Source organism: Lutzomyia longipalpis, chromosome 1 (assembly GCF_024334085.1).
Source record: "Lutzomyia longipalpis isolate SR_M1_2022 chromosome 1, ASM2433408v1".
Lineage (NCBI taxonomy): Eukaryota > Metazoa > Arthropoda > Insecta > Diptera > Psychodidae > Lutzomyia > Lutzomyia longipalpis.
Window position 1 is genome coordinate 10,365,329 of NC_074707.1, and position 25,860 is coordinate 10,391,188.

General features: G+C 35.1%; 1 protein-coding gene across 1 annotated transcript in view; it reads left to right on the top strand.

Moving 5' to 3' along the window:
- LOC129789692 (connectin-like) overlaps positions 1 to 16,389 on the top strand; it is a 112,617-nt gene extending 96,228 nt beyond the window's left edge. The window contains exons 4-6 of the mRNA XM_055826698.1: positions 4,420 to 5,257; positions 5,489 to 5,705; positions 15,485 to 16,389. Of these exons, the coding sequence (XP_055682673.1) occupies positions 4,427 to 5,257; positions 5,489 to 5,705; positions 15,485 to 15,939 (1,503 nt within the window). The 5' untranslated portion in view covers positions 4,420 to 4,426 and the 3' untranslated portion in view covers positions 15,940 to 16,389. The remainder of the gene's footprint in view (positions 1 to 4,419; positions 5,258 to 5,488; positions 5,706 to 15,484) is intronic.
- Positions 16,390 to 25,860: the final 9,471 nt, after the last annotated feature.

Here is a 25,860-nt window from a genome sequence, read left to right on the forward strand (position 1 = left end):
AAATATTCAGATGGTTTGCTAAAGAAATCAAAATATTCAACAGTTGAGCATTATTTTTTTATTTAATCTTAAATTGATAAAGACTGAGAAGCGAAATCCTAAAGGCTAACTAAAAATTCTAGCCAAAGAAGTGAAATTCAATTTAGTACTTCATAAGCTTAAATTTAGTACTTTTTCCTATTGTATTCAGTATACATTTTCAGCCAGAATTTCCCATTTTTTTCGATAGAATTTAGTACTTTGAACTATTGAATTTAGTACTTTTTCGTCTTAAACTTATTACTTCGGCTTGATTTTAGTATTTTTTTTTAAATTCAATCTTAAGAAGTAAATTCAAATAATAAAAGTACTAAATTCTAGTCGGAAATATAGTAAATTCTAATTTTAAATGTTCTGAATTCAATCGGAAAAGTACTAAATTTTAAGGCGAATAAATACTAAATTAAATTCTGAAAAACACTTAAAAAGCAGTAAATTCAAACTGAGAAAGTAGTACATAAATTCAAGCCGAAGAAGTACTAAATTTTAGTTAAAATGAGAACATTCAGATCTTTGGAAATATATTGTGATTATTCGCTAATCTTCGGATTATTCATCTAAACAGTCAAAATATTCGGCAAATAAACACCCCTTGATTCTACAGCTTAAAAAAATTGACCACACACGATTAGGGGCTAGCAGGTTTCTAGAGATAAATTCTATTTTAAGAATATTTCAAATATTTTAAATATCCACCAGATATTTTGTTGGTAATTCCTCCTGTGGTACGAATCGATTTATCGGATTGGTCGTAAAATGGTTGAATACATACAGGAAAATTCTGTGTAAATATATCTGAGGGATATGAGGGTCATGGGGGTGGGGAATTATACTAATTTTGTTGCATTCGTTTCATTTTCCAGTAGCCCTGTAGGGAATTTACATTCTAAATAATATCGTAAATATTTGAGATACACCACAATGGGTTTGTTAACTTTTTTTGGGGTTGATTTTGGGGGTGGTGATGGTACTAAAATCCTCCCAAAAACGCGAATACAAAATTTGTGACCCCCGGTGACCCCGCAGGAGTAGATTGTATCGGTTCACGGTGATGTGGCTAATGGAAAATTTCTGTTATACACCAGGCTTTTCTCTCATTTATATAGCATTTTAGGGAGGTATATTATGTAACACTTGCGGCATGAAAATAAAGCCTCAATTGAAGAAAACAAATTATAAAAATAATTTTTTTCATATTTTTTATTTATTTATTTTCACCCCATTGCAATGTTGCCCTCTGTATGGGCATATACTCTTAAATTTTTCAACAACCCTGAATGCACATGGCATGAAAATATGTGAAACATTTTCATATGGATAAAACTTGAGAATATTGCCAAAACTATTGGCACAGAGATGTATTTCAATTTGTCATGATACAAAAAATGGTAAATTCCCTGTAGGTGGTGCATTTTTCAGTGATGGCCTAAATGTTTATCATGTTCCGAAGAGAGATATTTATTTTTGCCCCATGTCAGTTGCGATGTATTTTGTCGGGAAAACTATATGGTGGTATTATTTCCCCATAGGCGAAGGGTTGTCTGCATTTTTGGGGGAGGTATTACGTGGGGCTTTTGCTCTGCTTCAACAGGGATGACTGTCGACGTGTCGGGAAAGTGTTGCTACATATTGGGAAAAGTGGGAAGTCAATTGGGCAGAGTGGGTTTTAGTGCATTTGATGCACACTCCACCAAAGTTAGGCATCTTTCATCACATCAAATTTCAATAAAGTGCTCTTTCCCAGAGCAACGTCCCGTTGTAACACAAAGTGACACACAATTTTCACCCCCGGCCCCAACTAGGGGCGAGAAATTTTCATCCCAAAGAACATAAAAAAATATGGTGGTCATAAAAGCATAAGGAACAGAGTGTCTGTGCTCGGAAGCGAGAGAAAGATGAAAATTTATTGCAATTATTTCTGCCTGAAGACAATTAATGGCGATAGGAGAAAGAGCCCGCGTGCAGAGGAAAAGGAAAGTTGAAAAAAAGCTCGAGAGGGAACAGAAAAAAAACAGTGTAGAGCAATAATTGAGCTAACTGGGTAATTATTGATGATAATTCCCAGTCGTGGCATCATTATAATTCAGAAAACTCTAATTGCAGGATAGGAATCCCATGAATGATTGTGAGTTCTTCCATTAGGGAAATCTGAGAGGGTGACAAAAACTTTCCTAATTACAGTGTGATGCTCTTTTTTTTCTCTCTCTCGCACCATACTCCCTATATATTCTTTTTTTCTGTCCCTTCCGCTTCTTTTCTTTCATACTCAATGGCATCGATACACGTGGAAATTACCTAAACGTGCCATTTTAGGAGTGAACAATAAAAAAGATTTCGGATCACAGAGTGATTAAAAAAGTTCATGGAAGAAGAGTTTCCTTTTATGACACAAACTGCAAACAATTCAGGAAATTAATTTAAAGTAGATGGGACAAGAGAGAACAAATTAGGGATATTAGTTGGTGTTCCACTTCGTGGCCAACACCAAGTATTGTAATCGTCGGATTTTCCGACCACCTCAGATCGGGCTCAAACTTGGTATGAGCACGTTTCAGACAACCCACATTCCAAAAATGGTGGTGGAAATTTTTTGATCCGGCCGGCCGGTCGCCCAAACTTTGCCTTATAGCTCGAGAACGGTAACAGATAGAGACTTCAGGTTTGAAGTTTTCTATAGAAATGTAGGTGTAAAATTTCATATTTTTACATTTTTAAAATCCAAGATGGCCGCCGTCCGCCATTTTGAAACACCGTCAACCAGTTCCCTTATAGCTAGAGGTCTGAAATTTTAGTATGATGTAGAGCTCAGTGAGACGTTTTCATCAATAATTCATACTTGAAAATCGGTCAAGCCGTTTAGCAAATATGGCGGCTCAAAGCAAAAAGTGTTTTTTCGATATAACTCGAGAACGGCTTGACCGATTTTGACCATCTTGGTATCAAATGAAAGGTATTGAGAAGCCCTACAACTGTCTAGAACATTCCAAGTTTCAAAAATATCCGCAAGAGGCGCTAAAATCAAAAACAAAAATTGCATAACTTTAAGGGGCTATATCTCCGAATTGCCATCATCGATTTCCTTTAAATTTTGATATGTTGTAGCCTGACTCAATATCTTTCATCAGTCCGAAAATGAAGAAATTCTATGTCGCCGTTTAGAAGATATAGCCATTTGAAAAATTCTTACATTTGAAAAGTTCTAAGAGCCATATCTCTTGAACCGCTTGTCCGATTTTGCTCAATTTGGTATCAAATTAAAGGTTTTGCAATTATCTACAACTTTCTAGAACATCAGAAACCTCTAAAGCCATTTCTTGAGGACGAAAAATGCGAAAAACTCTTTTTGTGAAACAAAAATCCGCCATTTTGTGTTCTAGAGGTGACCTTGAAAATCATTGAGATATATGTCAAATTATAGCTTATTTCAAGATCTTTCCAAAACTAGTCATGAAATTTCTGTAGGTTTTATAGAACTAGAGATATGTCTATTTTTATGCATCAAATTGCTGAATTTCACAAAAAAATTCAACTTTGCCTAATAGTTACTGCTCAAAAATCAATTTTAACGCATAAATAAACTTTTCCACGTTGTGGGACACCAACTCTTATAACTGGACGCGTTATGATTGACTTTCTTACTTTAATCACAAGCTTTTTTTCTTTTTAGAAGTTTAGTAATAAAAAAAAAGAGATTTAATAAGTTAATTTACCGGCAGGTGTATGAATTTGAATTAATTTATGGAACAATAAATTAACCCTTTCGTGTAGAGCCATGAAACATAAATAACATTGAATTAAAATTTATTCTATGTAGGAACACTTTGAGAGCTTTTTTCTGTGAAAGCTTTTTCTATATATAAAGAGTCTTATGCAAGACATATAGAGTAAGTCCCCTGAATGTAATCAAAATTAATTCTCAAATTATTGTAGTGGATGGTCAAAGGTTAAAGAAAAGTATTGTCATTTAATAGAAAAGCTTTGGAAAATATACGAATTTTCCCAAGCTTTTCGGAAAAATGATTTCTCTTAAATCTCTGACCATACCCTACAAAATAAAAATATTTTAAATAAAATTTTTGAATTAGGTTTATTTTAATTAATTTAAATTTGAAAAAAAAAGAATGAAAAAGCTGTGCTTTTACATGAATTTACGTAATATATTATGTAATTTCGGCATTGCTCACGTTATTTTGCAATTCACATCACCATAATTTGAACGTGAATAGCCCAAAAGCTCGAACCTTAATTAATGCTCTCTGCGTATATAAATTCAGCTCTCTCATAGAAATACCTACCTTTCCATCAATGTCCTATCCTGGCAGTGAAATAAACATAACATACATGTTGGATTCAGTATCCTTTCTATTCTCTATTTTCTAGAATCAAAATGCGGAGTTGGAGGAGCCTGGTGGTCATTTTGATCGTTGGTGCGTGTTTGATTGAAGGCAAATACAGAGATAGGGATTCAAAGCGCCAGAGGCCACACCTCTTCTCGCCACCATCCACCGCAGCCAGTGTGAATCTCTGTGAGAAGATCCCCCACATGAAGTTGGTGTGCCACTGCACCCATGGGAATAGTAGCGAAGTCCTCGTGGCCGATTGTTGGATTTTCAATCCGGACGTCCCACGCAAAGACCCCATCTGGGGTGCTTTCTACCCCCATACCTCCATTGAGGTGCTCAAGTTTAGTGTCTACAAACCCGGAAATCTCACATTTATCCCAACGGAGATTGTCCACCATCTGCCAAATCTCACGGACTTTTCCATACAGTATGCTCAAGTTCCGGAAATTGGGAGCTATGCTCTGGCAAATAGGAGTCACCTCACGCGGGTGGAATTCAATAATTGCTCTGTGGTTGTACTTAGGCGACATGCATTTGCTCATCATCCAGCCCTCTTGGAAATCAATCTGAAATTCAATCAAATTGTAGAAATCGACCGGCATGCTTTTAGCAATCTTCCAAATCTCGAAAGATTGCTCCTGGGCTACAATAACATCACAAGTCTCCACGATGAGGTGTTTATCCACCTGAGTAAGCTGGCTGAGCTCTATTTGCAGAACAACTTAATCACCATCCTCAGCCGGGAGGTGTTCAAGGGACTCGGAAATCTCAATGTTCTCAGCCTTTCGGGGAACAATATTAACTTTTTGGGTGACACCGTCTTTGCTGAACTATGGAGCTTGGAAGAATTGTATCTGGACAGCAATCGCATTGATGTAAGAAGCTTTTATCATATTTAAGAACTTTAACTAAGAATTTCTCTTATTCACATTTTTCTTTTCTTGAATTTTATTCTTTGAAAAAAGTAAAATTTCCTCAAATGGAATTCATCTTTTTGGAAAAGTTTTAAAAACTTTAATTAAACATTTTATGAAGTTTACAAGAATTTTCGATTGTAATCTCTTGTGAATTTAATTCTGGAAAATTTTCTCTTAAAATTTTCACAGAAAATCTCCGAGAGAGCTTTCGATGGTTTGAATAACCTCAAACGGCTCAACTTGCGACACAATCGTTTGGTGACATTGGAGAAGGGTATCTTCATTGTCGTACCAGCCCTCAAGTCTCTCTACTTGAATGACAATCAACTGGAGACACTCACTTATAACAACTTCCTCCCCATCTGGGACAACCTGCTGAAGGATGACAGTGTTCTGGGAATTTCTGGTGAGTCAATTCCCCCCCTCTGTCCCTCTTTCATGACCCTCCGTCCACCCCGGCGTGTCCATTTTAATTGAATCCCATTGTTTGCACGCAACGATGAAAAATTGCAGTGTCGCATTCACAAGCTGCTCATGGCGACACACAGAACATTTAAAATAAAAAAAAAGCTGCCTGAGAGTGCAAGAGAATGGAGTGTTGATGGTGTAAAATGGTTGAGGGTGGTTACTGATGTACAGGGGCAGCGTTTGGGGGGAGAATGTGTGAAATGGAGGAGTTGGGGTGGACATTAATTGAGGGCAGCCAGACAATTCCATTTATGGGTGAGAGCTTCACCTTGCAGGCAGTAAATAGAAGAGTGCCCACTCCGCACGACAAGGGGATGTCCGGTTCGGGTAGTATAGCAAAAGCATCGGCAAATAGGGTTGGGGATGAAATAATATTTCCACATTTTGAGAGTGAGAGAATGTTTACACAGTATCAAGTGGTGTGTTAAATGTTTAAACAATAACAATGCTACACGGGGATGGTAATTCAGCGGCGGATGCGGGGAGAATTGGGGATTTTCCAGATAAAAATGCCGCAGAATATTTTGTTAGGGGTTGCAAATGTATTTTATAATTTTAATTGGCTCATCCCCAGGGGAACCTTTTCGCTCAGCATTTGCCCCGCAATCTGATACTCTATCTGATTGTATGTTTTTTTTTCTACCCCCCTGCACGGAAGTGAATTCCCATCCCCAAATTGCCGTGATCATTTTTTCCCTTCTATATGTACTTCGCTTAAGGTTCTCGGTCTTACATTCAACCAGAACATTTATTGTTGTAATACTTTTTTATTATTTGTATTCGCTCTCTAGATGAATTAAGGTTTATCCAAGGGAATATTATTTGAAATATTGCAATGTTTCTTTTCCAAATATTGAAACTATAAAGGGCAAGATCAGGGGCAGGATTGAAGGGCTTAATGATTTGTTTTTCAGGTATAAATTATACCGTCACTGTAGCTAATTTTCCCGGAAAGATATACATAATATTACTAAAAGGACCTACAAACAATTTTCCAAGAAGAAAATCAAACCAAATTAAGGGTTCAATGAGTTTATTGAATATTGATTATGTTAAAGAAAATTTAAGCAAAGTTAAAGGATATTCAATGTTAATGAAAATTTGGGAAAATTTTTTGTAAAAATTTTTTTGATTTGAAAATTTTTTTTGTAAAAAAATTTAATAAATAAATATTTTTATTCTATTTCTTAAATAAAATTATTTTAGAGATATAATTAAAATTCTTAAGCCCCTTAAAAAGAAATTTCGAACAAATGGGGTAGATTCAAGGGTAGATTCTGATAAAATCTTTTCTTTTATTTTCTAACAAGTGAAAAGTTGCTTTAACAGATGGGTGTTTTTAAATCGTTCTCTTGTCGTTCTAAAAAAAAAAAAACAAAGAATTTTTTGTTCAGGAAAATAGTCAAAAAGATCTCTGAAGAGGCCTGAAATTTTCTTTCAAAAATATGATTTAAGGTGAAACAAAATGTAAAAATCTATGGAATACCAAAAATCTTATAACTGACGAATTGTAAGAAAAGAAAAGAAATAATTTTTATCAAAATCTACCCCAAAGTTTGAATTAAACTAACCTGTTTTTGAAGTATGGAACTTCAGGAACAACTTATTACATTACCTACTTTACAAATTACATAATAAGATCATCAAACATCCCCTATGGCTTCTGTTTCGTGTATGTAAATTGCAAGCTATAAACAGTCAAAATTCTTGAAGCGAATTTTCAAAAAATTTGCACATTAATAAGATATTACATGCAAATTACTCAAGTATGGGGACGCCTTTCGAATGGATCATATAGCTTTCCAATTTACGGTGTGAAAATGTGAAGAAACAGTTTTGTGGTGAATAAATAGAGGGATGATGGGATTTTGTAAAATTCATCGCTTCGCAGCAATACGAGAATTTTCCTGTGTACGCTGGCTAAATTGCAAAAGGCTTCCATTATGAAAATTAGGAAACTTTTCTTTGAGATGCAAATCTCCCAGAAATCGATCGATTGAGCGCGTCCACTCCGTGTGGGGGTGGAAATTGGTGGAAAACGTGGAAAAGATAAATGGTACTCGTAGGTCAGAGGTTGTGAAAATTCCATGAAATTTTCCTTTTCTCTCGTAAACAAAATGAGAGCTACGGTGAGCCTATGGAACACCATCAATTCGCATGCCGTGGCGACGACACGAAAATTGACTGTTGCTGGAGGTGAACATCCGGAATGGATCGTTAGGCCGTCTGTTTATCGTTCGAGATAGCATCTTAGTGTATACCTGCGGGGTACACGTTGTTGCGATAAAAATGCTCCAGGGGGTTGGTTGCTTTCCCCTCACTGTGGACCCTTATTTCTGCTTCCTTTCTCTTCGTCTCTTCTGCCCATATTGCACATACCATCGCGAAATTCGATGCTCGCCAACGAGAGATATCACCACAGAGATTTACGTGGATGCTCTACGGTTCAGCATGTGTCACGGAAAGACTTATATTGATGCCATTAGAATTTATGTCTGGTAATGACTTTTTTTGGTGTCAACCTCGTCACTGTTCGATTCGCCCTGCTTTATTGGGGGGTATTCATTTTGTACAAATTACCACGTTTTAATTTTTATTTAAAGACTCGTACAAAAATTCTAATTCTTATTTTTATTGATGAATAAAATAGTAATTCAAAATTATGCACTTTATGCAGTTTTGAGCTTTGAATACTGATTTGAGGATTTTTCCATCAAGTATATAAGTATGATGTTGCTGTAAGTAGCCCCTTTTCTCCCGCCATGCTTACGCGATGGATTGTTCTAGCGCTTAGCTATGTGGGTGGGCGGTGCGGGGGGTGGGTTGATGTTAACAGCGAGCTACGAGGATGAAATCATGCAGAAAAGTTTCATAAGAATAAAGACAAAATAAATAAAGCGCATGATGGGAAGATTGGCGACTCATGAAATCGATTTTGGCTCTGTTCTGTCAGAAGAAAACTCTCAAAAAGCTTTTCAACATTTCACTGAATGAGGATTTTTCATAAATCCCCTTCACCATCCTGTCATTTTCAAATCTCAATCCACCCTCCACCACCACAGCAAGGTGGAAATTCCCCAGGAATATTTCGCTGAAAAATTCGATGCTCCACTTCAATTACACCCTTGGGAAACTATTACTTTTCCTTATAGCATTTGATAGGGGAAAATTTGTAAATTGTTGAAAGACGAAGTACAAATTTCATTCTACTTCTTCTCCCGTTTTTCAGCATTGAATAACAGATGAAGAGAAGAAAGAAAAAAACATAAAATTCCCTATCTTACTGTGAGGATCTTTCTCCTAGAATATTTACAAGATTCTTCTGTGATAAAAAAGGGAAAAAAGAGGAAGAAGTATGTATATAGTTGTAGCCTCTTCCGGAAAAAAGGACAATACACAGACAAAAAGATCCTCACCAGACTTTATTTTCTCATTTATCTCCTCCAGAGTGAATAAAAAAATAATTGCTAATTAATGATTTCGTCACATTGTGTGCCAGATTTTTCTTCTTCTACACAATTTTCAAAGAAGAAAAAATCCCACGGAAAACTTTTCAACCAAGTGCTTTGCATAATGTTCATCATGGAGATTTAGCCTCTTTGTTCTTGGAAAAGTTTATCACAGTTTAGCCTTCCAATGGGTGGTGGTGGTGAAAAGAAAGTTTCCCATATTTTTCTATGCAAATTCAGGAAATTGTTATTTGACTTGCATTTTTTCGCATTCCATCGTGATTGATGCTACCATGATAAAAGCATTCAATTGATTTAACGGAAAAACTTTGTGACGTGATGGAAATTATTCGTTTTATCTCACAATGTGGCTCATATTCTCAACATATTTTCAATAAAAAGAGTGAATAAAAGAGTTTGAATTCAAAAAACTTAAATGTCACTCAAAACATTTCCTAAATTGCACTTAAACCTTTAATTGAGACGCACGCAAAAAGCGTTTAATGTGCACAAAACATTTATTTTATTTTCTGTAGATAGTTTATTTATTTGGAACTTTTTTTTTTACAATAAACGTTAACTAGGTTTACAATTTAATTTCATTTATAATTTTTTTAGTTCAAAATTCAATAATAGATTATTTTTGAGTCCCAATTAGTCATTAGAGTGCGAATTAGCAATTATTTAAGTCATAATTTGAAATAGGTAGCTTTTCTTTTAATTAGCGCAGAACCTACCTCTAGAAAATTCTTCTAACAGATAAATAAAATCTTCAAGTTATTTATCGCAAATCTTTTTTATTCTTTTGTATATAAAATTCAAAATAAATCAGATATTCTGTTCACGTCCAAAAGTGAAGACGATATTCTTCAAAACTTTATTTATGCACAATGGTGTGCAATGAAAATTCCCAAGGATAATGAACTGTGCGGGAGGTGTGTAGTGAAACTAAGAACTCAGGATGGAAATGTGAATATTGAAACCGCATGTTTATCTTGTTGAAATAGTTAAAACGGAGAGTATAAAGTTGAAATTAATTTCTACAATTCAGTGGTACTCCTTTTCGAGTCATCACAAGTTGCATTTAACCTCTAGACATGAAAATGTCGTGTTGTTCACAATTCTGTGAAGTGTTTTCCTCTTGAGTTGAGTTTTGCTTTGAGGATGGAGGAGATTAATAGAACATTATCAGGATAATAGAACATTAGAAGATTAAATAATTTATTCTCTTGAATTTGTTTTTAAAATAACATATTAAAGTTTTCAAGTGTTAAAATCTTAATTTGCAGTTCTCAGTATTGCAGATTTTCCTTTCAAGATTTCAAATTTTTCATATTTTCATTTATTAATGTCCAAAGAAAAATACATTTTCATGAAATATGACTATACATGTGGGAATATTAGAATTTGGATGCAAAATCGTAGTAGAGTGTGTGCGAACATCAGAGAGAATAGACGACAAGTGCAAAGAGAAGCCGTGAAAAATTGTGACGAAAGAAAAATCACCTCATGTACCATCAACCTCTTTACCAATTAAATAAACTATTCTACAATTTTGGGGGCTCAACCGGGATAGAGGCTCTGATAGGTAGATAGAGGTGCTGTGAAGTGAGAGGAGTGAATGAGCACACGACGGAAATTCTTCTGGAAGATTGAGACGCTGAGACGATAGACGCCGAGACGCTGAAGGAAGAATTTCACCAGCTCAAGATCTTAGACGCTGAAGAGACGCATCGAGATGGTGAAGACGTTAACATTTGACGATATTGAAGACGCTGTGGGATCATTTAATGGTGAACGCCATGAGAATTTTGGTGAGTGGCTGCAGAAGTTTGAGAATTTGGCAAAGAAGCAGCGATGGGACAAGATACAGAAATTTGTGTACTGCCGGAAGTTGATGAAGAGTACGGCAAGGATGTTCTTGAGTTGTACGAGAGGTCTGACCAACTGGAGAGCATTGAAGAAAGGACTTGTGGAGGAGTTTAAACGCGAGGAAAGTTGTGCAGTGCTTAGTGACGATGAAGAAGAAGAGTATGATTATTCTGACGAAGAGGATGATGAGCCCGAAGATGAAGATGAAGATGATTCTGAGGATGAAGACGAAAGTTCTGAGGTAGACGATGATGATGAAGAGGAATCAGACGATGAGGTATGTGAAGTAGTAGATGAGATCGTTGTGGAAATTCAAAAGAATTATGAAGATGGTGAATCTGGCGATAAAGAAGCAGCTGAAGAGTTTGTTGAATCTAAAGATGATGATTTTGAGAAAGATGATGAGGAATTTGAAGAATTTGATGATGATGAAGCCCCAGAAGAAGTTGGTGAAAATGATGAGCAACTTGCGGAAGTTGGAGATGAATCTCTTGTGGATGCATTTGAAGAAGTTGTTGAGAAGTCTGAAAAAGTGGAAATCCAAGAGATTGCAAGCCCTGTGATGAGTTCAGAGGAGAATTTGATGAACGAGGAGCAGGATGAAAAGATCAACGAGGATCAATTTGATGAGGCGATCAACGAGGACAAAGATGCCAAGGAAGTTATGAGTGATCATGGAAAATTGGAATTTGTTGTTGAGACGAGCAGGAGAAGAATTGAGATTGTTGACCTGGAAGTCTTGGAAGATGTCTTGAACGAGATGCCAGAGAATAGCAGTGGACCGAGAGTGTTGTATTTTGACTATCGGGAGGTCAACAGCAAAATCAAGACGAAATGATGGGAAGACGGATTGAGCTACAAAGATGACGACATGGCGACGTAACTGGACTGTGATGGGATCATCCGAGGACGGATGATTAGTGTAGGATGGCCGAATGTGGGAATATTAGAATTTGGATGCAAAATCGTAGTAGAGTGTGTGCGAACATCAGAGAGAATAGACGACAAGTGCAAAGAGAAGCCGTGAAAAATTGTGACGAAAGAAAAATCACCTCATGTACCATCAACCTCTTTACCAATTAAATAAACTATTCTACATACATACAGGTTTGTTTTTTTTTATAAATTCAAATTAAAAAAAATAAATTTATTTGTTCCTCAATCCTTATAATTAACCTACCTACCTACATAACATAGTATAGGTCAAATAATTATTAATAATTATTACGCGACGCTACCGGCGAGTTTGGGGTTTTTCCCAACTCAATTTTCAACGCTGATCCCACGTCGCTTACAAATCAATCAATTCAAATAATTATATTTACGATTTGTGCTCTGGAATAATTAATTCCATTCCCTAATTAGTCTTTTTATTTGATTTTAATTTTTTAATTGAGAATATCTCCAACTCCATAAGGAGCTTATGCATAAACTATCTCGTCAGAAGGGAAAAAAGTCACGAAGCAACGTTGAAGGAGAAAATTGCAAGTGCAGATGAGGGTGAAAAAGAGTTCATTTGCAGTTTGTTAAATTTCATAATAATTATTTTGTTTTTCACTTGTGTTCCTGAGAGGGGAGTTGGATGGAAACAAGTGGCATGAAATTTATGCCGGAAGATCAGTCAATCAAGTTGTGTGACATTGTGAAAAGTCTGTCTCAATGTTTGCGCCATGGCTTCGTTGTTTCGTAGACGGTAATTAGCTGCTTGGGGGTGCTACTGTGTGGCCCTGAAACGGGTGCTATGTGTATAGTATGAAGTCCTCGAGCGCGAGTAAAGTGCTGTGTATACATGAAACTCATGGTGTCTTCATTTCACCTCTTCCCCATGACATCACAACCCCTCCAAAGTGTGATGGGGTGGCATAAAATGTCGTCTTTTGTCTTCCCCGTGCTCGCGCTTCAGCTTGCGATTCTCTCAATCTCATAAATTTAAGGCTAATTAAAAGTTGCAAAAGCGTGTTCTAATTCAATCAAAGAAGTTGCTTTACTTTTTCTCCTTGTAGCCCATTGCTCCGGGGGTGCGCATTTGGTGTCCATTTGTACTTCCTCTCATTGTGCACACCTCAGTGGGTGGGGGAAAAGTGAATCATCCTTGGAAAATGTCGGAAGAAAATATTATTCATATTATTTTGGAAAATTATTCTCATTCTGGTTTTTCTCAGTTTATTTTCACGGTGTTACCATTGGGGATGAAGGGGGATTGCTTTCCGCTGTGCCTCTTGTGGGGCACGCAGGAAATGGGAAACCTCATTTTGGTGCAGGAGAAAACCCTGCAAGGGGCGGATGTGGCGTGGAAAAAAAGGCGAGAGAATCAAAATAAAAGGGTAAAAGAGGGCGGGAAAATGAATTGGATGGAGAGCAATATATCGTTGCTATGTACACGTCTGCGATCTCATTAGTGGAAATACCCCATCGCGTATTTTCCGACATTTTTGTTGTCTCTGCTTATTCTCCTGTACATAATATTTGCATTTCGCTTTTCTCTTCAATTAATCCTTCGCGCGTCCCCCAAGTCTTGGCGCGTTTCCCAAAATTAAAGGGAGATGGTGTTTAAGTCACAGATTTTACGCACGAATAAATCACTGATCAATACAAAAGGGGTGCATGACTATAAATTAGGAGCTTATTCTCACAAAAATATTTTCTTTTCTATCTATTTCGTCTTACAAGGGATTTTGTAAGATTTGGTATTCCAGCAAAAAAATCTTTTATAGCACCTTTTTAGAACATTCCCCTCAAAACAGCAAAACGTAACTAGATGTCGCTATTTGTGACGTTTGACATTGAGAAAATAAATAAAATTAATTCGGATCGAACTTTATTACAGGAAATTTATTGAAAAGGGACATTTGTTTTCTATTTATTTCGTCTTACAAGGGATTTTGTAAGGTTTGCTGTTCCAGCAAAAATTTCTTTTTCACTATTTTATAGTAACAGACCTCCGAAACTGGAAGTCGAAAACAGATGTCGCTGTTTACGTTGAAAAACGAAGTGAAACCGAAAATAGACGAAGTGAAAAAAGTTAATGTAAACAAATAAAATGAATTTAAAGTAAGTGAATTTATCAACAAAACACAATGGATTATTCGGGATTTTTGGTAAAAATTTAACCCTATTAAAGTATTTTTGCATTTTACATGATAAAGAGTTTTTTTTAAATTTTTTTATTTAGATTGTGATGGGAAAAAATCGAAAAAAATGAATCATCTGGAACTTTTGAACATCTGTTGGCATCCACGGATTCCGGGAAGAGATACCCGGACAACTCTCAGGCAGCATAAAATGGTTGTTTAATAAGCAGAATCCCATCCGGGGATGCTGGAAGCATTTGTGAAAGAATAGAAATTGGAGGTACCAGCTCGACAGAATGGCCATGTCACGAATCTAGAATATTCTTAAATAAAACATCTTTCCATAGGTACTCTAACTTTTTGCTTTTAATTCTACACTAAATATCTTTCAATGCAGCCTGTGTGAATGCATAATCTAATCATCTTCCTCAAGGCCAAGTCTCTGGAAAGTATTGACATTCATTGGCATAATTCACAAAAAATGGTCAGAGTTTTTCCACATATTTCACAATATTTTTTGTTAAAAAACAATTCCAAACACTCAGATTCATGTAAAATATCTGTCAAAGTAGTTAATTGCTGCCTATCATGACGATGAATCATGCTTTAGCGGTCACAAAATTCACAAAAAGATTGAAAAAGCACCTCGGCAGGACCTTATAAATCATATGATTTTGTAAGATTTTCTTACAAGTTATAAGAAAAAATTCGGCCGGAATACCAAAATCTTTTCTTTTCTATTATAGCAAAAATGTTTCTCGCGACGTGGTCTAAAAGTTGAACTGTGAAACTTTTTAGATCTTACAAATTTATAAGTTTTTTTTGTGAGAATGCCAAAAAACCTTATAACTCACGAATTGTAAGAAAAGAAAAGAAAATATTTTTGCCAGAATTAGCTCCTAGAACACAGTGACATTTCTTTTTTGGCTCTCTCTCTGCAGCTGAACTTTTCTTTAGACACAATGAAAATCGAATAAATTCAGCGAAAAATGGATTTTTGGCATGAAAAACATCAATTTCATTTCACATAATTTTATATGAATTGTTTTTAAAGCTGAAATATTATTATTATACTCTGTGTATGAACTTAATGACATCACTTGAAGCATAAACGATTGCAATGGATTATGAGAATTTATGTTGAAAGCAACATTTTCTCCCTGGTATTGTTCTCATTCACCAACAATACAGATTCACGTACAAAACCATTCAGATGGGATTCAATGAACTTTGACTTTTTGCTCTAAATGGTTCTTGAGGGTGTGGAATTAAAAGTTAAATGAAATGGAGTTTGTGAGCATTTCTTTTGTCTTTTCCTCCACTAGATAACCGATTTACCTGTGACTGCCGTTTGCTGTGGATTTTTGAGCTGAAGAATCGCACACAGAATGATGAACTACGACGGAGTCTTCAGGATGTGGAGTGTGTGCTGTACGATAGGAATAGCGTACCTGAGGAAATCTTCACGAATGCCGTTAAGGAGAAGAACGACCGGGTTCCAGGTGATTACTACGACGATGCTGGGTACGATAATCAAGATGATACCTTTGTCTTGGATCACCGTGATGTATTCGACGATGGGCAGAAGGTGCAACTTCTTCGTTTTGGTGCTGAAAATCTACCCTGCCCCGAAGAGTTGAGTGACCCAACAGAGGTTCCAATGTCACGTGAATCCATCGGAATGGTAGACATGGGACTGTATTCGAGTGCATCCTCCTGGAAACTCATGGCTGTATCACTTTTTGCCATGCAGACGCTCATTGTGGCCATTCTGTGCTAATTCCGGCCACGTGGCAACTTTTCATCCTTGAGCCTCAACGGCCAAGGTGAGTTCCTTCAGCAAGCTCTCCTTTGTACATAGTCAATCGCTATAAGGTGGTCAGTAGATAGGCTTAATTTATTTCATCATCCCCCTCTCCTGTATCTTCTCCTCTAACCATGGAGACACTTTTCCGTGGGAAATCCGATTATGTTCCCACAAGAGAAAAAAAACCAATCCTCAACTCTTCCCGCTCGCATCATGAAAAATCGATTTTTCTCTATATCCTATGACTCTATCTATTCCTTCCTCATCTTCATGGTGCTTTTTGTCACTATAAGCACGAAAGGTAAACTTGGATGTGCGATAATGCCAAAAGAAAAAGAAACTTTCACAACACTATAATACGATAAAATAATCATAATTTGTGTGAGGGATGAAGTGATTAATTATTTTTATAAAACACTAAAATGAAATGGAAAACAGGTGGAAACACAAGGAAAATTTTTTAAAATGCATTTCAACACACATAAAACACCAAAAAAAATCGAAATACATGTGTCATTGTAATTAAATTTATTTCAATATTAAAGTGAAATGGATTTGGAAAGTGATAATATGCTCTGAAGTTTCAAAAGAATTTTCCTTGATTAAGGAAATTGTAGAATGATTTGGCTTAAAATGCTGAATTTTGGTATTTGGGCAGAAAATCAAAGAGCAAAGGTTAGCAGAAAAAAATTGCAAAATCTTCAAATTCAAATCGATTCAAAAAATTACAGGTCGTATTATCATTTTCCAACTTACGAGCTCTCTAGAATAACAGAAGAAGGTATAATCTGAAAGAAATAGCACTATACATAGTTCTAAGTTACATATAGAGACAGGAAAATGAAATAGATTAAAGATATGTATACCCTTCATATATAGATTTTAATTCCTTCTATTTTTGCATAGACGAAGAGATTAGGAGCGCAGTGGATGAAATAAGAAAAAAGCATAGAAAATAAGAGATTTAGTTCGTAAGGAAAAGTCGATGTGGTATATATCTCGTGAATGAATGAAAAATGAGCTTTTTGCTTTTGAATAGGAGAGATGCTGACGTTAAAAAAAATACGATAGAATTTAACTCATTCCATCTATCTCACTCACACACTTAGGGGCGGTCCCTTAAGAGAGGCAAATGCTATAAGCCGCGAATCTCTGACTACGAGATAAGAGGATGAAAATGGAAATAATGAAATAATCAATTTCTCTGTCAGTGCGAATGCGTTGCGAATGTCGGGGGAAAATTCATCAATTAATCCACCCCTCGCGGCTTGATACATTTTGTGAAAAAGAAAATTCCATGTCTGATTCTGATTTTCCCTTTGAACCCACCGTGTGTTGTAGTGAAACTTGTAGTCTACGCAAGGACGAGTGAAAATTGGCATTTTGCGTGGGAAAATGGGATTGGGGAGTTGTGACTTGAAATCTCTCTCTCTCCTGCTATTTGAATGTTGTGGCTTTGGATTAATTTTCTCAAACATGTTCATCTAAATGTATACTCACTACACACTTTCAATAAACACACGCGCCACGTCTTGTCAAAATATCAAAATCCCCCCTTAGTTCACCCTTTGCCGAAAACCACCCACATTTGCGATGATTCTCTGGGAAAACATGAAAATGTCATTTATAATTACCCAAACTTCACCACCAGCAACCCTTAGTTTTGTCTAAGAGAGTAGTGGGGGTGGCTGGAAGCCTAATTTTCATCCAACATAGAATACAGACAATGTACATAGTTTGTGTGATTCATGGTGAAGGAAAATTTACTCAAATAGTTTCATTACCATATGGATAGCCAAAGGAGTTTAGTCACTGTTCTATGGGGAAATTCATCATTCAAAAGGAAACAATTCGAACATGGTTTTGTAGAGGGTCAAAAAAGGCAAGAAAAAACGTTTAAGAACTTTTGCTTTCCCACGTGGATTAGCTGGGGAAAAGTAACTAAAATTTATCTCTAAAATGGGAATAATGACGTCATTATTATGATTTTTTAAAAATATTTTTTGATGCAGCAATTCTTTGTGAAAAATTATCTACGAATCATTAGATAAATTGCCTTATGTATTAAAAGGAGATAAAAATCACAAATGTGACGTCTTCTTAATATATAAAGCTGAAAATTTTGTTTGTTTGTTTGTTTGTGGCACATGAACTCCTCCTAAACGGCTGGGCCGATCTTGATGAAATTTGGAATGGGGGCAGAGGGGGTCAATACGAGTTGCAAGCGCTATATGGGATTCCGCCCCAACCCCCCTTTATAGCGCCCCCACAGAAAAATTGATTTTTTCCCATTTTCTACCTGCTGAAGGGTCAGATAACGGGATTTTTTTATTTTTAGAATATTTTGGGGTACCGTATTATTCATCCCCCCTACTAATATACGCCCCCCTTTTATAGCTTAAAATGGAGTTTGCTCACACGTGATTGGGGGCTCGGGTTGACTAGTTCTCTATATTTTAGGTCAAATTTTAGTCGGTTTTTTTTAGGTAATCTCAGTGGAAAATAGGAAGTTTAATTTGCGATTTTAACCTCTTTTTATTCTTTCACAAAATTTTTTTTTGTATCCTGATTGTTCCCTCGTATGAGGAATTTTTTCACAGAATAGTGACTAAACTCCTTTTAAGGACTTTTCACCAAAGCTGAAATCTTTAATAGAAACACCGGAACCACCTATTTCGTATCTATTATAGTCCTTTTAAATAATTTCCATACATAGTCTATACCTTCCTATCTTCTTCTACCAGAGTTGGTACTGAGAAATCTCCTTTCTGCACCGAACTTCCTCCTTTCTTTTAGAATCTTTTCGACCCTTGGAACACAGAAGTTCTTTAAAGTTTTTTTTTTATTATCAAATAGGATGAATGAAGTCAAACAATTGTCAACGTAACTATGGAACAATAGAATTATCCGCGATAAAAGAAAACCAAGAAAACTAATTCTAAGAAGACAAAAGCGAGAGCTCTGTCTTGTTCTTTGGGACTTTTTGTATTCTCGAAATCAGCGTGGTCACACTCGACCAGAGAGAAAATTAATTTTCCCAGAATCTCTGTGTTTAAATGAATACCCCTTCTGCCTCTTTCCTCCCTTTTTATGTATAAAATTATCAAAAATTATATATACAGATTTTTTTGCCCAAGGGCATAAAAAAGCAAATAAATTTTTATTTGGTTGTAAGAGAGATAATTTGACTTTACGATTCAAAATGTTCTAATTGTTCAATCTGCGTCCTTTCAAAATATTTTTCGAATCAACCCTTAATTGAAACTTTAATGGACTGAACGAGGATGGAGGAATCAGGTCAGCGTGTGTGTGTTCCTAACTTTTCTCACCCCTTTTAGTGAGTACATCCAATGTTATAAAAGAGTGAATCAGGGGGTTAAATGGAAAAGTGGAACTGAATCTATCCATTGTTAGAATGTGAATGACCCAAATTGTCTGGCGTTTTCACATTCAGACTGGATTCTGAAGGGGGGGTGAAGCCTTTTTTCCGGCCACTCCATGGTTTGAACCTTTCACATGATTGTTGTTTATCTCGGTGAATGGGAACCACGATGTAGACATACCTACAACAACAAAAAAATTGTTTACACATGCGTTGTACCATAGAGGAAACATTTTTCCCTGTACCACGGAGTAATTCTTGGAAATTGTATTGAATTTTTCCATTTAGACTGGAGTTACGTACACACTGTGTAGGTGTGCACAAAAGATGATTTGATGGGAGCCTTATTGTGACTACTGTACTAATTGGAGAATAATTAATGTGTCTCCCTGATATATATGTTTGTGTATTGAATAATAACAATCAGTTCAATCCATCATTAGAGGCATGATGCGTGGGGTGAGTCACTCCCACCACTCTTCTTCGCCCCAAGTCTGGTGGTTTTAGGTGTTAAGACATAATGACTTGTACAGGAAGAATTAGAAGCACGTGGATTATAGGTTTGTACCCAAAGTTCATTCGTTTTTATTTTTGGACACTCTTTAATGAACACTGCGAGCCATATAAATGTTTTTCTAATCGATTTTCTAAGAACTTTCTTCTTTTTTTACTTCTTATATTTGGCTTCGAAAAAAAAAACATTTAATGAGGTACCGAGAGCTAAAAGTTCAAAACAAAGTTTGAATCAATAAAAAATTCAATTTATTGAGATGAAAATGGATGAAAAATATTCAAAGATTTTTCTTCTTTGCTTTCTAAATCTGAGAATTTTATTCTAGAGGTTGGATTTTGTGAAAAAAAAAGAATATTTTTCCTGTACAAGAAAAAAAATGGTGACCTTGTTGGAAAAGCGGAAAACCATTGAATTTTCCAATAAGTGTGAATGCCCCGTGGAACAATATCGATTATTTATAGATCTTTGGTGTCTCTTCAATGTTTTTTGTGTCCCAAAAGGACGTAAAGAACTCGGGTAGACGATAATACCGACATTACATATTCATTGTGGTGAATGAAAGTGAAAGTGCGTGATATTGGGTGACTCCTTTTCACTGGAAAATATTATATGTAGTAAATATTCAAGGTGTGGGTGTGAAGATTTTCATTGATATTTTGCATATCTCCCACACATCCTATGGGGATCGAAGATTTTCCATTGAATTGAATCCAGTGTGAAAGTGAAATAAAGTGGCACGCGATTAAACCATGTGGTTTGAGGATAAAAGGGCGCGGCGATACAAATTGAATGGAAATTCTTTAATAGATTTTTTCCTCTTGCTAAAAGATCCTTTTTTCCATCCGCGTCCCCCTTATTCTCAATGGGGGATGCGGTGTGATGAGAAGAGACAATTTCCGTGTAGATTGTATTGGAGGGATTATTCCATTGGGTGCACCATCCTTGGGTAATTGTCTACAGTTTCCCTTCACTTTTCCGGACTTTTTTTTCCCATTGAAGTAAAGGCAATGCGTTTAAGGATCAAAGAATGAATTTTTCGAAGAATTTCATGAAATTTCGAAGAGATTTTCTTTGAAAGAAATTTATTTTAGAGAAATTTTCCAAAAATTTGAATCTGTAAATTAAGGAAAAAAAATAGTTTTTTAACCCATATTTATCCTTTGTACACCCGGGAAATTTTCTTTCTTCACTTTTATTGAATAAAAAGTAATATAAAAAATAAATATTTATTTTCACATAAACCGAAAGAATCCGATTAAATTAATAGTTTAAGAATTTCTGACGTAAAATTTTAAGGATTTTGGTTCAGAAAGAACTATTCTAGATAACTTTTCTATTACAAAAAATTGTCATGAAAATCTGGGTTAAATAAAGAAACTTTCAAGCTACAGAAAAGATTCCGAAACTTTCGTGAATATTTCAAAAATTCTTCTTCATCATAACTTCCCCAAACCCTTTTAACAATTCCTTCAATCATTTACCTCATGCACCCAGAAAGGAAGACCAGGAAGAAAAGGACACGCAACACCATTAGGAATAAATTAAACATTTCACGCGGGACATGTTTAGTAAATTTTTCCCTATCTCGGGGGAATTGTGTGTGAGTGAGGATGAAAAGAAAAATATGTATAGATTTGTAGTCAGAGAAATGGAAAGTAATTTGGGCTCTCTCTTTGTAAATAATTACATTGAAAATGGTAAAGGGGCGTGAAGGCATGAATTTGGTCATAGGAGAAGAAGAAAAAAAAGAAGGACTTTTATGTCGGATTTTCGCTTCAATTGCCCACAATTTCTTTTGTAATACATTCATATAGTATTCTCAAATTGAATTTCGTAATATGAGATTTCTCGCACCGACAATTCCAATTTGGGGGGCGCGAATAATAGAGGAAACATCTGAGGTGGGAAGAATGTTGCAAACACGAATAAAAATTCATTAACACCGGCGATAACGTATTATTTCGTTATATTAAAAATAAGAAATTAATATTCTTCGTGACGATGACGACACATCAGTTCTATACATAAATTCAAAATAATGTGCGAGAGTAGCAACAATAGCAAGAAAAAATATGGAAGAAGAAGGATGGGAATGTGGAATTTAGGGGTTGAACAATACACAAAAGAATGAATATTACGCTATTTACCACAGATTATGACTCTTCTTAAGCTGTGTAGTGTAAGAAAAAGTCTATTTGAATGTAGCGAGCATAATTTATATGATAAGTGCTAGCATTAAATTGTATAACGTACAGTGTGAGAGGGAAAGAAGGAAAAAAAGGGGTTAATATTTTCAACGAGGGGAGGAAAATTGAGTCATGTTGTATGTGAGTACAATTGAGTGATACAAATGACTAATATTTTTTATACCCAATTTGCGTAAGGAAGCATTTTTTCTCTCTTTCGTCGACGCTTTTCTCATCCTCTTTTTTGTCTACTAATATACATATATTATATACAAAATAATATCATACAGTAAACGTCGACAAGGAGACAGTAAAAAATGACCAAAAAGAAAGTAATAGGTAGTACTATTTTAGGTGAAATGTCAAAGAAGGGTGGAAGTAAAATTGTGGAAATCGATTGATGGATTTATTTGAATATCATTCAATCCATAAAGGCAGATATATTGTGAAATATTATTGCGATAAATAAAAATAAGTTTCATTTTAAAAAGATAAAACCATAAAAAACTTATATCAGTATAAAAAAATATGTAGAACACTGTAGTTTTAATGAAAGTAATTTTAAGATATTTTTCATTGTAGGATTAATAATTTTTTAAGTAGAATAATGTCATTTTTTACATATTTTTTTTAATGTTTTTCGTAATGTTTTTTATTTGGAAAGAAAATGTTTTCCTAGCACCACCATTGAGAGCTAATTTAATAGCAATATACAGACTTTTACCAGGCTAAATTAACCCATTTCCAATGAATATTTCATTCACAAAACTAATTTTTAGAGATATAAAAAGAAATTGAGTTTTCTGAAGTTGATTTCTTCTTTAATTAGAAAAGTACATGACCTACAAATTTTAGTGGATAAATACAGCTTTGCTTCTTGAATCTGTGCTAGAATCAAGACATTAATTGGGGCTGAGAATTAAGCCTGACTTTTTCATTAAAATTAACAATCGAGGAAGTTTCGGAAATGGGTTAAAGTTTATCTTCTTTTTTTCTTAAATTATTCTCTCTCTATGATAAAAATTTATTATTTTTCTCACATAATATAAATTGGAATTAAACATTTAACTTTTCCAATAAATTTTATTTTTGACGACATTTCCTCGACATTTTCTTTTATAAGCAATTAACCCAAATCAACCATACAACCATAAAGTGGTGCTTTAGATTTTATTTTACTTTTGCTACATAATAAATTTATTTTATCCTCAATTTTTCCATACGATCCAACAGAAGGTGTTTCCTAAACTTCACTCTCAAAATAAATAAAAAAAGCTATAGTGTATAAAATAAATGGTTAATAAACCGTGAAAATGAGTAAATAAAAAAAGTCACTGTATGGATTAATTAATTAAAATAATAAACTAAAAAAATGACACGATTTATTAAGATTTAAGACAGATATATAAACTTGGCATACAATTCACTAGAATTTCTGTAATCACGAGTTTAGGAAAGAGAAGCAAAAAAGATGAAGGTAAAACCACCACCCCTTATTTGTATAATGAGAATAATATTCCTTTAATTAAGTATTTTTCAGCTGACTCATTGTACCTATATCATCGTGAATTTGTATAAAAAAAAACGTCATGAAGGAAAAACTAATAAAAAATGAGAAAAAAATGCAAAGGAATTTCTTCTGGATCACGTAGAGAGAAAGAAAAACAGCACCACACTGCTGTCACATTAATTGTTATTAATTTGCTGCTAAACAGGTAGAAATTTTCACAATTTCCGTGCATTTAGCCAATGGGGAAAGGGGGAGAGAGCGTTGGGGGTGAGAGTGTGCCGGAACGGGGGGGTAGGTGCGGTGTTGTGATGCTGTATGGATCATTTGTGGTGGGATGAAGCTCATAAATCGACACACATAATTGCCAATCGATAAGAAAAAGGGAAGCTATTATGGTTTCCAATTTCCCCTCGTACTGGCGGAGCTCTCAATGCCTCTTCTTCAAACATTTTCCTTTGCTTTGGTTTGTGGAAAGTTGTCTCGATATGATGGCATTTCTTCCCACGCGACCTCCACCCCTGACTTATGTGTACACAAGTATGATTTATCCATGCTCAATCTACACAAAAGTGGCCCATGTTTGGTGCCGTGATTCATGCCATATCGTCGTGTACCCCCCTCGTTCTCACTGATTCGTGGCTGCGATTTAATGATGGATCGATCTGGAATGGATTCCATTGCGTGGGTACCCCGGGCATGGGGTGACTTTTCGCTGTTCTGCACCAAAGTCAATGTTTACCCATGTACGGTCAATTGAATGTGTCTTCAGTGTTGCTATCGCACGGGAATTGCTGATAATTTATCACGGGAGACCCACCCTTAACCACAATTCAACCATACCCGGCCCTTTTTGCATTCTTCAGCGATTTTTCATCATGGAATTGCCTTACGGAAGCAATAAAGAAACCAGCGAGGGTGAACGTCGTTTTTCAACTCCAAAGCCCATGGTAAGTTTTCACCTTAAAAACACAATAGTGTTTGCATGAAAAAATATTGACCTAATAACTTTATAGGAAGGTGTTCATTAATATCTTTAATTGAAATGATTTATTAAATTAAAATTTGTTTGTTACGTGAACTAATGATTTTCATAAACTATACTAAAGATGATTTCGTGCTAAAGTTGGGAAAATGTTTGACCAAACATTGTACAGCATGTTTGGTAAATGTTTAAGAAGTATTATGCAAAGATTAGTAACATCGCCTCAACGTTGTGAGCAAATATTGGCTAAACAGAGGAAGAATGTTGAAGAATTTTCAAGGTTTTTAAGGGATTTTTCAATACTTAAAAATTGATTTTCTTTTATATCTTTTAAGATATCAGGAGAAGCCGGAGAAAAACTAAAAATGACATATTTTCCCACAGCAAAGTGCTTGAAGAAACAGTTATTATGGCAAGAAATGGAAATGATTTTTCCTTTATTCTATCTCGTTGGAAAATATGATATTTTAAGTTTTCTTTATAGAATCCATATCTGAAATTTTAGCATCAATCTTCCCTATGGCAGGAAAACTCTTCTTGCAAAAAGAGCAAAAAGATGAAATAATCTTTCTTGTGTAATTAAATTATTTTATTGCATAAGGAGAAGGGGGGCTAATTAAGTCAATTAACTGAAATCTTAATCTACAAGTTTCCCAAAAAGCTAGGAAATTTTCCAGATAGATTTTTCTTATAGGATTTTTCATTCCTAACAATGAATGTATAACGTTGTACAATGAATGTGTAACGTTATACTATGAATGTATAACTGTTATACTATGAATGTATAACGGTTATACAATGAATGTATAACTGTGCATAACGTTATACTATGAATATATAACTGTTATACAATGAATGTATAACGTTATGCAGACATTGTATAACCGTTATACATTCATTGTATAACAGTTATACATTCATTGTGTAACATTGAATGTATAACGTTATACAATGAATGTATAACATTATACGATGAATGTATAACTGTTATACAATGTATGCATAACGTTATACAATGAATGTATAACGTTATACGATGAATGTATAACGGTTATACAATGAATGTATAACTGTGCATAACGTTATACTATGAATATATAACTGTTATACAATGAATGTATAACGTTATGCAGACATTGTATAACCGTTATACATTCATTGTATAACAGTTATACATTCATTGTGTAACATTGAATGTATAACGTTATACAATGAATGTATAACATTATACGATGAATGTATAACTGTTATACAATGTATGCATAACGTTATACAATGAATGTATAACGTTATACGATGAATGTATAACGGTTATACAAT